This window comes from Perissodus microlepis, chromosome 1 (assembly GCF_051167445.1).
Source record: "Perissodus microlepis isolate ML-2025 ecotype Zambia chromosome 1, ASM5116744v1, whole genome shotgun sequence".
Classification (NCBI taxonomy): Eukaryota; Metazoa; Chordata; class Actinopteri; order Cichliformes; family Cichlidae; genus Perissodus; species Perissodus microlepis.
The window spans coordinates 18,106,641-18,122,192 of NC_140461.1; the positions used below are offsets into that span (position 1 = coordinate 18,106,641).

At 39.6% G+C, this 15,552-nt stretch overlaps 1 protein-coding gene across 2 annotated transcripts; it reads right to left on the reverse strand.

The window, feature by feature from the left end:
* Window positions 1-1,007: 1,007 nt before the first annotated feature.
* Window positions 1,008-14,195, reverse strand: vrk3 (VRK serine/threonine kinase 3). 2 transcript variants are annotated; one of them, XM_084933049.1, is made up of 16 exons: window positions 14,100-14,195; window positions 10,797-11,008; window positions 10,622-10,705; window positions 8,977-9,090; window positions 8,731-8,880; window positions 7,568-7,714; window positions 6,630-6,673; window positions 6,411-6,477; window positions 5,609-5,693; window positions 5,408-5,510; window positions 4,144-4,236; window positions 3,898-4,030; window positions 3,309-3,426; window positions 3,170-3,228; window positions 2,949-3,085; window positions 1,008-1,371 (listed from the first exon to the last, which is right to left on the reverse strand). In XM_084933049.1, the coding sequence occupies exons 2-15, from the start codon at window positions 11,005-11,007 to the stop codon at window positions 2,949-2,951; spliced, it is 1,545 nt and encodes a 514-aa protein (XP_084789175.1). In that variant the 5' UTR covers window position 11,008; window positions 14,100-14,195; the 3' UTR covers window positions 1,008-1,371. The 2 variants fall into 2 exon arrangements, with proteins under 2 accessions (XP_084789175.1, XP_084789166.1); XM_084933040.1 differs by having other exon boundaries at window positions 10,613-10,705.
* Between the last annotated feature and the right edge of the window lie 1,357 nt (window positions 14,196-15,552).

The following is a 15,552-nucleotide window of genomic DNA, read 5'->3' on the forward strand; positions in this document are numbered from 1 at the left end:
ACACATGAAGTTTAAACTGAGCATCAGAATGGAGAGAAAAGGTGATTTAAGTGATGTTGAACATGCTGGTCTACTGGGATTTTCCCACACAACCATCTCTAGAGTTTACAGAGTGTCGGTCAAAATATAGAAAATATCCAAAGGGTGAAAATTCATTTTTGATGTCAGAGGAAAATGACCAGTTTGCCTCAAGCTGATAAGAAGACAATAGCAAGGCAAACAACAGCTCGTTAGAACCAAGGTATGCAGAAGAGCATCTCTGAGCAAACACCACACTGAACCTTAAAGCAGAAGATCACACAGGCTCACCAAAACTGGACAGTAGAAGGTTGGAAAAACTTTGATCTGACGAGTCAACAGTTCAGACTGTTGGTGGTATAAAAGGTGTGGGAGATGTGCTCTTGGCACACTTTGAGCCTTTAATACCCACTGACTGTCATTTAAACACTGCAGACTGACCGAGTATTATTGTTGACCATCTCCACATGACACATTTTTCTTACACTCGGGTTTTAATTTTATTTTAAATTATTCCCTGTCTGCTCTCTTCAAACACAGAGCAACATTATTACCTGACACAGACGTCTCAAGGCAGAAACGCGATGCCCTCAGTGGTGATGAAAACGGCTCATTTGACAGAGACTGGTTATGGTTACTAAAACAGTTGGGTTGTGTGAGGGTTAAGCTTGGCAAAAGTCTCAAAGAGGTCAGTGTGTGTTTGTGTAATTCCTGTGAGCCAACAGCCTCAGCCTTTCTCAGCCTTCTGTTTGTGAGCTACGACCAATCAGAAGAGTGGAGGTAAAGTATAAAGAGGTAAAATGGGTGCGATGTGCACGAAGGTCTGGTAAAAGATAAATAAGGATTATTTTTAACTCTGAGTCATGCAAAGCTACTCTCCCAAAATTCAGGGACAAAAATCTGGAGCTTGAAAAAAAGAATAACAGGTAGCAATAACCAGAAGATGTGTTCTTATCAGAAACTAAATATCAAAGCTCACTGAGTCACTGTAAGAAATGTTGATATTTTATTTGTTGAAATGTTCAGCGGGATAAGTCAACAGAAAAAAAACATCTGTTATAAAAATCACCCTGTTAAATCTAACTACCTAACAACACTGCAACACACAAAATATAAAAATCAGTGCTTTAGGAATTTAAAATTTGTATTTCTTTGTGAGGCTGAAAACCACAGAAAACCACAGGTCCATAAAGATGATAAACCCCCCCCACACACACACAAACTGTAAAAACAATGAATCGTTTACCTAATAAACTCATGACTTTCAGTGCAATAAAGCATCAGCATTTAAACACGACTTTAAAATAAGAAAACTCCAGGATCTTCCAGTGTCGTCTCTTTTGTGCGATCTCTCTGAAAATAAAACAAAGATTAGTCAGACTCAAAGGGTTTGATACATATGCAGCATCGCTGTCAGGTTGATGTCAGTTTTAACGTTTCAGTTTGGTTTAATTAAATCTCTGATAATCTCATCTGATCACAGTAATAATCCCCGTTTGCATTCAGTCTGCTTGGATTTTGCCTGTTTGGCTACATAGATAAAGGGCCCTTTCATATAAATGGTGGCAGCTGTATCTGAAGATTGTATGTCTTCTTTTGACTGGGGGTCACCACAGTGGATCATCTACCTCCATCTTACCCTATTCCTAACACCAACCCTCCGCTTCACTAACTCAGAGCTGTCCCTGAGCTGATGAAGTCATTTCGAATCCCCTCCATCTCAGTCACGCCCAACGAAGATCTAAGCATCTTTACCTCATGTTCATCTGCCACCTCTAGCTTTGCATCCTGTGCTGTAAATAATAAACATAATGTCTCCAACAGATGTAATTCATAATGATGTCAGTGTATAAATAATACTTTTTAATATCTGATTGCAAAGAACAGTCCTGTACTTTAGCCTTGAGGTCTTTACCCACTGAGGAAAAAAATAAACAAGTTTTTCGGATCTGAACTTGTCATGTAATGTGTATACACACTGAAAGGGTTTTTACAAAAGGTTTGTCCTCAGAAAAACTAAATCTAAAGAGAATGAAGTCGACATGAAGCGATGATGAGCTGGTCCTGATGTTTTTAAACAAGAAAAGGAAGAAACTGAGATTCTGGGTTCATCCGATTCTCAGAAGAAGGCAGCAGCAGGGAGAATTTCATGGTTTGATCCAGCAGTAGAAGCTGTATCACAGCAGCTTTCGTACATATTTCAGGATGTCAGTGGGGCAGTTTCAGCTCTTGTCAGCAGAGCTAGAGCCACATCTGAGAAGGCTGAGAAATCATTTCAGAGGCCGACTGACCTGAAGCAGCGTCCAGCTGTGTCTGAGGTAAAATAGTGTTATCTTACTATTTCTATATCACTGTTTATTAAGTACTGGCGCGCATTTTGAGCTATGATTGCACTTGTTGCCAAATGCAGTGACCTGATTGGTCAGATCTATTAATTAAAAAAAATTAATCCTGTGAAAAACTGAGAATCGGATGAACCCAGAATCTCAGTTTCTTCCTTTTCTTATCTGAAATTTTTAGTTTTACAAAGATGTTTCAAGTCTTACTGGGGTATCACCATGGTAACTTATGCTGTTATATCTGTTAAGAGATCAACAAATATGAATCAACCTCCCAGTGACCAATCAGCTGTCTAAAAACAGCACCACCGTCTCTGTGCAGATACAAAGAGGGTCTATGTGATGACCATCAATGAGAAATATTAAGATCTTGGAGAATATGTTTAAACTTTTTACTTTTAAAGCATCTTTTTAAAATATGCTCCTAAAACACAACACCTGAGCCTCATTGACCTTTTATTCAGAAGGCAGGTAAATGAGCTGACTGCTGACATCAAGTAAAGAAAAGCTATTCTGGGTATGTTGAACTTGCCTCAGGTGCATGTGAACATCTTTATTTCTGAGTTTCAGTAAAGGCGGGTGTGTCCTCACCTAAAAATCGAGGGGCTCCTCCACCGATGCCCCCAGCTGCACTAAAGCGTCGCTGAGTCCGGCCTTCAGCGCTGAGTAATCGGGCTGCTCGGAGTACTGCAGAGCCATCACTGCAGTCAGGTACGTTTGAAATGCTCCTGCAGCACAAAAAACAGAAAGATATCACCAAAGAAAATGCAGGAAAATGTGGTATATGATACAGAAGAAACACTGGAACTCACTGGAAACGCTCCTCCTCCCAAAGCACTGGCTCAGAAGTGCAGGAACATCCTCCATGTACCTACAGCCATGTGTTATTTGCATTTTGTTTCACACAGAAGGTTAAAATGACACAAAAATGACAGATTATCTCTCTCTTACCTCTGTTTCTCGGTGGCTATCTGCTGTGGTTGAGTGAGCTCGGTCCACGGCAGCAATCCAGTGTGCCAGTGCAGCATGCAGTAACCCAAAGACTGCAGGTCGCTGCGGCGAGATGGAGCTGAAAGAGTGTGATGACAAAAATCAGTTTAAAAAAAAAAAAAAAAACAAAAAAAAAAAACAAAAAAAAAAAAACAGACCTCAGGTTTACAAAAACATCTCCTTGTTTTTCCACGAGTGAAATTTGTGCCTTTTAACTTCAAAAGCTGTAAAAACAAAAAACAGCTTCACATGTGAAAATAAAATCATACTAATGTGAAGCCATGGATGTTGCCAGGCAGAAAGAAAAAAGGAAAGCCACAGAGAAGGATGGATGTAGTGACACAAATGGTTGGTGTGACGGAGGAGGATGGTAGATGATCCGCTGTGGCACGAGCAGCCGAAAGAAGAAGGAGAAGCAGATGTGAAGCCAGTGTTTGGCCAGATGGAGCGTGGTCAGAGCGCTCTGGTTTACAGCAGCTTACACGATGAAGTATGATTTAGTGACACTGACAGACTACAGATGGCTCAGTGGACCACAGAGGCAACACACCTGCTCCTTTATGCGCATCCAGGCTGATGAACTGGACGGTGCCCTCGTGTGGCGTTCGGCTGGCTTCACGGTACTCCACATGCTTTCCTCCTGGACCGTACCTGAAGGCATGGCAGTATCCTACAAGGTACACCTAGACACACACACACACACACATACACACACACACACACACACACAGAAGCAGCCTGGTTACACACACTTCAGGACAGAGTAGTGCAGTTTGAAGCTCAGAGCACGTCTTACCTGTGACCTCTGTCCTTGTTTTATGTACACGTTCTCGGCACTGATATCCGCATGAACGTATTCGTTTGAATGGATGTAGTGCAGCACGTCTAACTGCAAGGGAAAAGAAAAGTTAGTCTCTTAACGCTTTATCGCCCAGGCCTAATGGATTTATTTTGTAATTCTGGCACTAAAATTAAAATAATAACTCATCTTTCCAAAACCATTAGAATTTTGTCTCTAGCGCTTGTGAAATGGGAACAACGATGGGCACACATAAACAGGTCAGCACAAAGAAAAGTAATCACTGTGCTTTCCAGTTCTTCTCAGACACACAACTCCAGCTGTGAGCACAGAAGCCCCACCCACTTGCTGTCCAAGCCTTCCATTTGTGAAGGTCAGCCAATCAGAAACCAGCTGGCTTAAAGAAGTGGGTCTCAGGAGTGGAGCAGGAGCTCGTTTTTTGTGTGTGTGTGTGTGTGTTTTTTTTACTTCAGAGGTGACGCTCAGCTATTAATTAAAATGACCAAGTGGGATTATTTATGACCTCATTATATTTTACACAGATTTTTTTTAATGGCTCTGTATGTTTATCATTCGTATACCGTTTCCTTCATCTACCTCACACAATGTGAAAGCTCTTCATCGTTACTTTGTGCATGGAGTTTCTGCAGTTTTAAATGTCGCTGCTCTACCTCTGTTAGTGCAAAACATCACAGTTTAGTGAACAGAAGTGGAAAATTACATAATTGGATACATATTTCTGTTAAATATGAAAAAAAGTGTAGTAGAAGTAAATCAACAAATTCAATGCTAGGAAATATTTTTATGGCTAAAAATCATACATAGCGCACACACACACACACACACACACACACACACACACACACACACACACACACACACACACACACACCGAGCCTGGTTCTGCCGGAGGTTTCTTCCTGTTAAAAGGGAGTTTTTCCTTTTCACTGTTGCCAAAGTGCTTGCTCATAGGGAGTCAAATGATTGTTGGGTTTTTCTCTGTATGTATTATTGTAAGTTCTACCTTACAATATAAAGCGCCTTGAGGTGACCGTTGTTGTGATTTGGTGCTGTATAAATAAAATAAAATTGAACTGAACAGAATAGAAGGTTAAAGGAAGAGGAGCTAAAGCAGCTCGTTTCAGACTGTGTCTACACAAAAGTCTGGTAAGAGATAAATAAGCATTATTAAGAAGAGGAAAAAGTACAAAAGGTCCACTTTTAGAGTATTTGTGTGACTAGACAATTCGAAAACACCTACTATTCTATAGGCCAGCTGAAGAACAACTTCCTCAGACAGAGGCTGATTTTCTTTCTCGATGATGGACTGGAGCGACTCGCCAATGCTGGGAAAAATTAGAAACCTACAGAAACGAAAATAAAATGAAATTAATGGAAACAGATTTACAGGTCAAAGTAAAATGGTTTCATATGTTTTGTATCTATCAGGTAAAGCTCACACCTGTACGAGTCTGTATGGAGACCAAAGCCAACGCAGGAAGGAATCCCCAGGAAATCCAGCTTGTTTTGCTTGACCCACTTTTCCACTACAGAGAAAACAAGTCTTAGTAGGAAAATCATCACACAGGCAGAAAACACTGTGTATATGTGCAGATGCACTGCCTTCAGAGTCTGAAAAGTCAGTTCAGAAAAGTTTTCAATCTACATTCTCACAGCCAGCAGAGGGCGACTCTTCTGGCTATAAAACAAACATCTATGAGAAAATGACCCTTATCACTGGATACACCTCCCTGAAGAGTTCATCACTAAATCAACAGCTTAAAAGCTTTGAATATCACATGATGGTCAATCTGTAATTCACGGCCCCTGTTAGAGATTGCGGCCCTCGCGTCTGGTTTAATAAAACTGAGAATGTGATGACAGAAATCGTCAAATCAAGGTTTTAAAACAGGAGTCCACAAGCCAAAGGGTGAAGTTGCTGTGCTGTGATGAGGGTTAAAGACACAACAATGCTCCTCTGATGCCTATCAAGTCAAACAGATGTATTACAGCTTCATGCCTCAGCTGTTAGTGTTTCTTTCTGACTCATTTGTCACCTTTGAGAGTTTAGTTTTGAGTCACCTGGTAATTTAAATCCTTTGTGTCAAAGTGAATGTCCTGTGCACAGACAAAACATCCTAACCCTCTGTAGGTGATAGAAACAGTCACCTTATCCTTTGTCTTTATTGAAATCAGAATAAAGTCAGCTTTGGGAACTAATTATGGGCTTCTAAACGTGACAGAAAAGCACAATAAATCCTCACCAGATGCCGGTTTAGCAGCTCTCTGCAGAAAGTTCTGTTCATTGAAGATTCTTCCATCTTTAGCTCCCTAAAAGTGAAAAACAAAATATAACTTTGATTTTTTTTGGCACAGGGAAACTCAGGAGCAGAAGAAGCATTACAACAAAGTAGAGAGCAATTCAACGGATTATTGGGAAATAAACTGAAAAGCAGATACATTTATCTACCGTTTGTACTCACCAGTTTGAGGGTGTGATTCAACTCCTTTGAGCTTGGCCGAGAAACTGAAGAGAGAAAAACCGCTTTATTCATCTGTGATCATAAAATGTTCTATTAATATTTATCTTTTCTAAGTCAATAAATAGTCAACTGGTTTATCCTGCTGGAGAGCAATGCAGTGCTGACCAGCTACACTGGATTAGTCCTCTCTTTGCTTTAATAAAGTTTACTGGACTCAAACAGATAGAATATAGACTTGACTGATTGCATTAAATGTGGGCTGCAGTCATTATGTTTCCCTATTTGTGGTGTGCTGTAGTTTATAGTACATCCAGTATCACTTTAAAGGTTAAAAACCTTGATGAGGGGCATGATTTTTGTAAATCACTCCAGCTTCTGACAGTCACAAAATCTGCATGTAGAGAATTTGCTGAAATGCAATCTCAAATCCATGGACTATCATCTGCCAGCGATGTTGGGCTACTTAACGTAATCCCTGGTTCTTTGATAAACGTGTGAGGGGTTTCACTATGGGAATACAGACCACTCGAGCTGTGCTCAGAGCCGATCAGCCCTTCCCTGCTCATCATCGGTTTCTTCCCATGACAAACCACACCGAGCTCCTTCAGCACACCCAGGCTGATTATCCAAATCACCGAACACTCTGCACTGAGTGAGTCCTTTTAAAGACGTGTGCTTATAGTTACACTCTGGGGACAGCGACCATATTCCTTCTCAGTGACGATAACAGCTGGTCGATGCATCACAGAAACTTCTGCTGCAACGACTCAACTAGACTTCCCTCAAACACGTTTTCTGCCAGCTGTTCATATTGAGTTTGCTCAGTGGGACGCAGGACGTCAGCGATCACCACGACTATTTCACGTGAGTCAAACTCTTCAATTGTACATTTGTCTTTGTTTTCATTTCTTCCCCTTATGTCTTGTGACCAGTCCTACCTTCGTAGAGCAGCTCGGTTGCACTCTGACTGAGCTGCCTGATCAGCTTCCACTTCTTGCCGGTCGTGTCGGTCACCTCCTCACCTTCAGGCAGCGGTTCCACAGAGGATGCATGCTTTGCCTTCCTGCCTTTATTTTTTCCAGTTGCTGCAAATTAATGCAAACACTTCAAATTAATTAGTGCAGGAATAACCCCCCCACACACACACACACAAAATTACACACCTAAAGTATGCTGTGCTGTGATCGACTCAACAAAATCTTTTTGTACAAAGAATTTGTAAAAAATTTCTGCACACTAGAAGAAATGGAAGAAAGACAACTATTTCTTTTTACTGATTTTAATTTAACTTAAGTTTAATTTATTGATAAATTTATTTTACTAAGCTGAAACTAGTCCACGCTGAGAAGCTTCGGATTTAGTTTTTATTATTACTATTTGCCTCTCATGTATCAGAAGCTTTATGTGAATTCTGTTTATAACAGTGATTCCTAAAGTGTGGGCTGCAAAGGTACTGCAGGTGGGCCACAGAAACACAAATTCAGTTTGAAATTACTCACAAGTATGTACGCTCAGAAAGCATATTTATATAAAAAGTGAATTAAATCCATTAACAGGAGGTGGTTAATTTGTGACTTTACTCCTTAGTCTTAACTAGATGTAATGTTCTTGTATTGAAGTTTGTGTCCGAGTGGCAGGTTTGTCACACGTTCTCTTTAAAATCTTTCCACATGACTGATGAGCATTAGGAATTTATAACCAACAGCCTGTGTTGTTTATGTTTTTTTAATTAAATTTTCAAGGAAAAACATCATCTTCCCTTGTTTTTGATTGGATTTAAGATTGGGGGCCCCCCATGAGATTTTCTGGTATATAAGTGAACCATAGTACTTCTGTAAAAGAAGTGGTTAAATTTAAAGGTAACTCTGAAAAGCCTAAGGGGAAAAATGTAATTAAATTATTAATTGAATAGATATTCTAAGAGAAATGAATGATTACTCTTGTCACAGCAATAAAACTGCAGTAAATGTGGTGATTGTAACGACGCCAGAACAACAATAAAGCTCCCGATCATTAAACATTTTGTGATGTTTATACATACCTATCAGTGTACTTAATGTGTGTAACATGCTCCTGTTACATCATTCAAGGTGTAGCTCACCTTTTGCAGGAGACTTAGAGTTTGGTGAGGAAACAGGTGAAGCTCCATCTACTGCTGATCTCCCCTCTATCCAGCCTGTTTTTGCAGACAGCTTCTTTTCTTCTTCTTCCTGCTTTTTCAAAGGACTGCAGAGCTTCCCTTTCCCTCGCACTACACAGCAACAGTTAACAAAGCAAAGAGGAGAGGTAATGGAGATTTCATAAAAGAACTGCAGGAACGGGCAGATAAATCAGTGCTTCTGCTCACCAGATCGAGGAGATTTCGCAACAGGAGACTCTACGATTGGCTGCGCCCCAGTGTCGAGTTTAAAGGTGACCGTGTTCTTCTTTGGTGGAGATTCCTGCAACCCAGCGTCATTATCTGTGGAAGCAAAGTACTTCTGGTTCAGGGCTTCAACTGATTGTGATTGAGTATGACTAATTTGACTAGTTTGTCCAGACAAAGCAGTCTGGACAAACATAAAAAATATAAGCTACAAGATTATGCGTCCAAATAAGCATAATAACATATACTTAGAGGTAATAAATAACTGGGGGACAAATATAATTACAAACACAAACAAAATAAGTGGAGTAATCTATAGGCACAGTGAGTAAAGAGTTAAAGTAATCAATAAAAAATTCCACTTTGGGGGGAAAAAAGGAATAAAGCTTCCTTTGACTGTGAGAAATGACATCACATCTTTGAAGCCACAAGAAACCGGATCAGGGTTCAGCTGACTTCCAGAGGTGTGAGATACGACACGCTGATAACAGAAATGTAAAAGAAAGACTTTTTTTGTTGCACAGAGGTACAGGGAACAAGTGAACCCCCAAAATATCAATGAAGGGTTCGTATTTATCTGCGTCACTAAAACATCAGACATGGGGAGCCGGTTTAGCTCATTGGGGTGAGCAGGCAACCACATGACGTATAGCTAAGAGCGGCCGGCCAATGTTTGAATCCGAAATTACTTGCCGCATGTCTTCTTCTCTCTCTCCCTCCGCTTTCCTGTCACTCCTCACTGTTCCTATTCAATAAAGCCAGAAAAGGCCAAAAAAAACAAACAAACAAAAAAAACCCAACAGATTTTCAAAAAAACTCAACAACATACAAAACAGACATTCATGAAGTCATCGATCCAGAACTCAAGTATTTTACAGCATGAATAAAACACATGGCTTAGATCATAAGCCGCATGTAAGCCACTGTACTTGAATGTATACTAAGGACAGCTTTCTTGCACCAATACTAAGAGGAGGACTAAGGGGGATAGAGCTTTTGCCACTGTGGCCCCTAGACTGTGGAACTCTCTCCCCCAAGCATTAAGAACTGTGGACTCAGTAGCTGTTTTTAAAAAACAACTCAAAACTCACCTTTTTAAAACTGCTTTTGGTTAATTTTTTGCCTGTTTTATTTTCTCTTTTTAAATCTTTTTATGACTTGTAATCTTATGTGCAGCACTTTGTGACTCTGTCTTGAAAGGTGCTATATAAATAAAAATGTATTATTATTATTATTATTACCATTGATCTACCAGCCCGATTCCAAACTCCAGGGCCATCCATCAGCCAAGTGATTTTTAATTCACTCTAAAGGCCAGAAGAGCCTCTCATGGCCTTTCAGTGTAATGTAATGTACTCACATTTACAAAGCACTTTAACTACAAGTTTGTTCTATACACTTCGAGGTCTTCAGACCCACCAGTGCACGAACTCCACAAAGAAAGGCCCCAGCTGGAATCACAGTGAAGCTACAAAAGGTGGAGTGTTTAGAACTAAACAACTTCAGGGAGCTGAACCCTTTGGTTTGACATCCCTGCTCCAGCTGAATTTACTCATGCTGTTTTTATACCTCATTATAACTGACCTCTTAACAGGATAACCTGTATGATCTCCTTTACCTTCTTTACCTTCTTTGTCCAGGCAAAGGGTGTTGCGAGTCCTTCGCAGTGCAGGACGTGGTGTTAACGAACTTAAAGTGTCAAATCCCTGGGCTGGACACAGAGAGAGATTGTTACATTGTTAAAGCTAAATTACTTGGTATTTTAAGTATTTATTTGATGACATACTGCCACCTGTATTCACCTGTACTGAGTTCACAGCTCGTGCTTGGAGTGGGGCTTGGATTAACTACAGATGTTGCTGCTGCATTTCTCAGAGGCGAGGAGAAACTTGAGTTCACAGATTCAGATTGAAATGGACTTTCAGGACCGGGAAGTTTCTCCCCACATGAAGGACAGAATCTGAATTCAGGCTGTAACTTTGTCCCACACTGGGGGCAGAAATGGAAAGGCATTCTGCAAGAGTGAGGATAAAACATGATTATACATCAATCATCTGCTCCAGCCACGTCGTGTGTCTGTCCGAGGTTTATCGTGTGGATCAGAAAACTACACACAAACAATCTGATAGTTGTTGGCTGGTAACTCTGTTAGAAATGAATTCGTAGTACAGTTTTTAGCCACATCAGTCTTCACAAAAGCTTTGCAAGTGTCACAAAAAAGTTTTCAGAAAATAAAGTCAAGTTCATAATTCTATTCCCAAAGTAAACATGAGTTTACTGAGAGGATTCTGGATATTTCTTTTTATCAGTGCAGAGGTAATATTATATAAACCAGGCTATGAATGTTAATATATCCCTCTGCAAAAATGGACAGCTTTAGTGAGTGCAAAGACTACATGTGATTTTAAGCTTTAAGTATGGGGGGGAAAAAAAAACAAAAAAAAAAAACATCCATCCACTTTCTTAATGGTAGTTTTTGCAGCATTGTACCCTCTGCAGCATTTTATCAGCAGGTGTCCTGAGATGATTCATTCTTCTCTCTCCAGCATCGCCTCCACCTTCACTCCTCCCTCCCTACAGAGCTTAATGTTGTCTGCAAACATCATAGTTCTGTCTATCACCACTGCAAACAAGAAGAGGCTCAGAGCCAATCCTTGAAGTAATCTAACTCCCACCTTGAAACCATCTGTTACTTCTACTCCTGACTGACTTCCTTCATGGAGTGCCACAGTTGGCACCCTATCATATCTGTAGATCCACAAAGAATCTCACTCTGATCTTCACTATGCACCTCCACCAACACTCTGGCTCATGGATGGAGCCAGCATATAACTGATTACTTGCCTGGTTAAAAAAAACCTTGTGGTGACCCACTATGTCACCTGGGGGTACAAACTGGTGTTACATGAAAGTATAGCTTGGCCCCATTTCAACTTCAGTTATCTCACCATACAGTATAGAGATGGTTTGGACATAAAGTCATAGTAGTTGTCTCCTCACACTCTGTTGACAGCTTTAGTTAATTTTGGAAGATTTAAAACTCATAAACCTTAATTTACAAACAGTACCTAAAAGATTATTTATTGAAAATTCTAGACATTTTTTTTTAAGACAACAATTAATTTAGAGGTAAAGATCCCAATTTAGAGAGCATCTTTTATACTTTAATCATATAAATGTTGTTAAAATTATAGATACTCTTTAACCGTAACCAAAGCTTCAAATAACGAGGTACGATCACATTCAAGAAATCCCTCTCAGAAAAAATAAAAACTCGAGATTTAGACTGTGCTAAATGTTGAGTTTCTGACCTTTTTTTTTTTTTTTTTTTTTTTTTTTTTTTTTAATTACACTGTTGACTTTTTATGGAAGACGGTCTTTATCAAACAGTCAGCTCATGTACATGTAGCAACACTTATGTTTGGGAGAAGCACCAAAACAAAGTTAAAATGAGAAATTAAATATCTCATTTCAGACAGAAGATAAATGCAGTGTTTGGACCAGTGCTCGATATAAGATACATAAAGACCAATTTTGACCTGTGAAACATGCAAAAATGATACACTATTGTGCAAGTCTGGAACCACCCCTCATTTCTTTATATTGTGGTTCCAAGGAAGCATACTCTTGATTCTTTCACAGGGGTGTTGAGCAATAGTTCTCCAGGCTTTCCGAAGGTCTTTCTTTGGACATTAGCTGCCTTTTCACTCATTTTAAGTCCATTTAACACTGACATAAATCGTTCAAACATCAAAAGGGGCACCTATGTTAAAGCAAATGAATCTATGAATAGTGTCAAAGATAACACCGTTTAACAGACATAAAATAGTATTTTTGCAACAACAAGGTGAACCTCAAAGAGCTATTAGCTGAAAACGTGATATGTCTCAGTGGGATGTACAGTGTGCCCTTAAAAAATGAAGAAACTGGACAAGAAGAAGACTAAAGAACAAGTGTCACAGGACAAGAAGAGAAAGTCGTGTTCTTAAGAAGCAGATAAAAAAAAAAAAATCCAGCAAAGACTTGAAAAAGGCCCTGAGTGATGAAGTCATTTCACTTGCTAAGTCCACGTCCTCATTTTATGTTTGACAGCGTTTTAATAGATACAGATGAATGGCTTAAACATGAACTGAGCTGCGGTTTGGGGAAGGCCTTAAAGGGTACTGGCAGCAGTTCCCGGGCCTGGCACGAAAACGAACAGCTTGTAGAACTGGGGGACTCGTATATAGATAAGAACCGGAAGGAGCGTGTTTGGAGGCGTGGCCCCGCTCCTGAAATTCACATACTTTATCTCCAAAACATTGATCCAGCTACTGTTCACAAAAGCTTAATCAGAAATGGTTTCATTAGCTGTCAAGAATCAATTCATAAGGAAAGAGAAACAGGGAGTTTGAGAGTGATCCCAAACACACTGCCAACACAGTAAAAACACCTGCACAGAAAACACACACAGTGCAACACTACCAGTCATGGATTGGCCTCCCCAGAGCCCGGACCTCGACATTGAAGCCTGTGGGATCATGTTGACAGAGAACAGACTAAAAAGCAGCTAACATCAAAAGAGCAACTTTGAACGTCCTTTAAGAAGCCTGGAAAGCTATTCCTGAAGACTACTTAAAGAAATCACTAGAAAGCTTGATTAAGAGATTTCAGGCTGTGTTTCAGAATCAAAGGTGGCTCCACATTTAGCAAAGCTCTGCCTGCTGGCTGACTGCGTTGTATAACTTTTTCCAGGGAACCGTTAAGAAGAGGTTTAAACGGGGCGTAAAGGAAACTACAGTCCTTATCGCGACAGGAACTCCTTACTTATACTATACTTAACTCCTTATTTAATATAAAATAGCTGAAGACCGAGTACGTTTCACATGAAGTTTATTTCAGCGTGTTTGCCGCTTTCAGTTTAATTAACAAACAAAAAACACTCATATACTGACCAAACATTCGTGTTAGCTAGCTAAAAGTCAAGCAAAACTTTTAAAAACTTTTCGGGCGGAAGCGCCGCCAAAGCACCGATATTAACTTTTGTTTACAATAAGTCTAAAAATTTTGCACCTGGTTTTGTTCGTATATAATAAAAACCTACAAACAGTTAAAACGTCTGGTACCTTATTCTCTGATTGTTTTGCTGCTTCTTCTTCACCGCATTGACAATCTCGCAGGCGCAATGCTGCCCTCTGCAGGACTTCAGGACAGTTGCAACCAGCTGTGTTAAAAACCACAAAGCGAGATCTTCTTCTTCTTCTTCTGTCGTTTTTAACGGCAGCTTGCATCCAAAGATGCTGCACTACTGCCATCTCCTGGCTTTTACTCTCACTTCACTTCTAAATCCTTGGAGCCTCTCGATGCACAAAGCAAGATTATAAGAGTTTTGTATTTTATAATTAGTCTATTTCATTATTATTCATTTTAGTTGTTCCCGTTAGTTCACTTTCCAGAGCGAATTTTCTCGTTTCACTTTAGTTTTTATTGTTTGAAAATGTTTTCATGGTAGCTTTAATTAGATTCAATGATAGCTACAGTGCTATGAAAAACTATTTGCTTCCTTCCTGAGTTTTTTTTTTTTAAATTTGTTTAAAATTTGTTTGATCATGTGAAACATGTGACTGTGAAAAATAAAATATTGGGGATCATCATAATATCGTTTTGCCAAATGTGAGCTTTTGTATTCTTTTTTGTCAGCAATGATTTTTCCCCTTCTAACTCTCCCATTGATGCCATTTTTGTCCATTCTCTTTCTTTTGTTGAATCATGAACTCTGACCTTAACTGAGGCCAGACAAGCCTGCAGTTCTTTAGATGTTGTTCTGGGATCATTCTTGACCTCTAGGATGATTTGTTGATGCACTCCTGGAGTAATTTTGGTAGGCCGGTCACTCCTCGGAAAGTTCACCGCTGTTCCAAGTTTTGTCATTTTGTGGCTAATGGCTCTCACTGTGGCTCACTGGAGTCCCAAAGCCTTAAATGTCTCTGTAACCCTTTCCAGACTGATAGATGTCAACTTTTATTCCCTGTAAATCCTGGAGAGGTTTCTGTGAGAAAATTCCAGCAGATTAGGAGTCTGGTACAAACTACCATGGCATGATCAAAGTCACTTAGATCACCTTTCTTCCCTTCTCTAATGCTTAATTTGACTTCAGCAGGTTATGTTGGCCATCTCTACATGCCTAAATTAGTTGCTGCCATGTGATTGACTGACTACACCCAAGGTCCTGCTGTTAAAACCTTTATTTCAGAATTTTTTGTTTCTAAGAAGTCATAACATACTTTTTATATACATATGAGACTTTAGGAAGCTATAACTGTAGCGGCCTGTAGGAAAACCGAAGCAGTCTCCTGCTACAGAAATGGTGAAAAAAAGTATCCATCTCTCGTGTACTCACAACAAGCTAAAGAAATGTGTATTAATTTTTCATTAAATGTCTGAAAGGTTTTGTACAAAATCTGTGAATTTAAATCAGAGTGTCAGTGTTGCATGTTTGAATATTGGCACAGATAACATAACAAGCATCTGGTATTAATTATACTCAGAATCTGAAAATAATTAAATAAAACAGATACA

Excerpts from the sequence above, each read along its gene's own strand:
- vrk3 (XM_084933040.1), bottom strand. The coding sequence starts at position 11,007 with ATGCCTTTCCATTTCTGCCCCCAGTGTGGGACAAAGTTACAGCCTGAA. Across the intron at positions 9,091-10,612 it reads GGACAAAGAAGGTAAAGAAG|ATAATGACGCTGGGTTGCAG; the intron begins GTAAAGGAGATC and ends TTGCTTCCACAG. Across the intron at positions 3,427-3,897 it reads GGATGCGCATAAAGGAGCAG|CTCCATCTCGCCGCAGCGAC; the intron begins GTGTGTTGCCTC and ends ACACTCTTTCAG.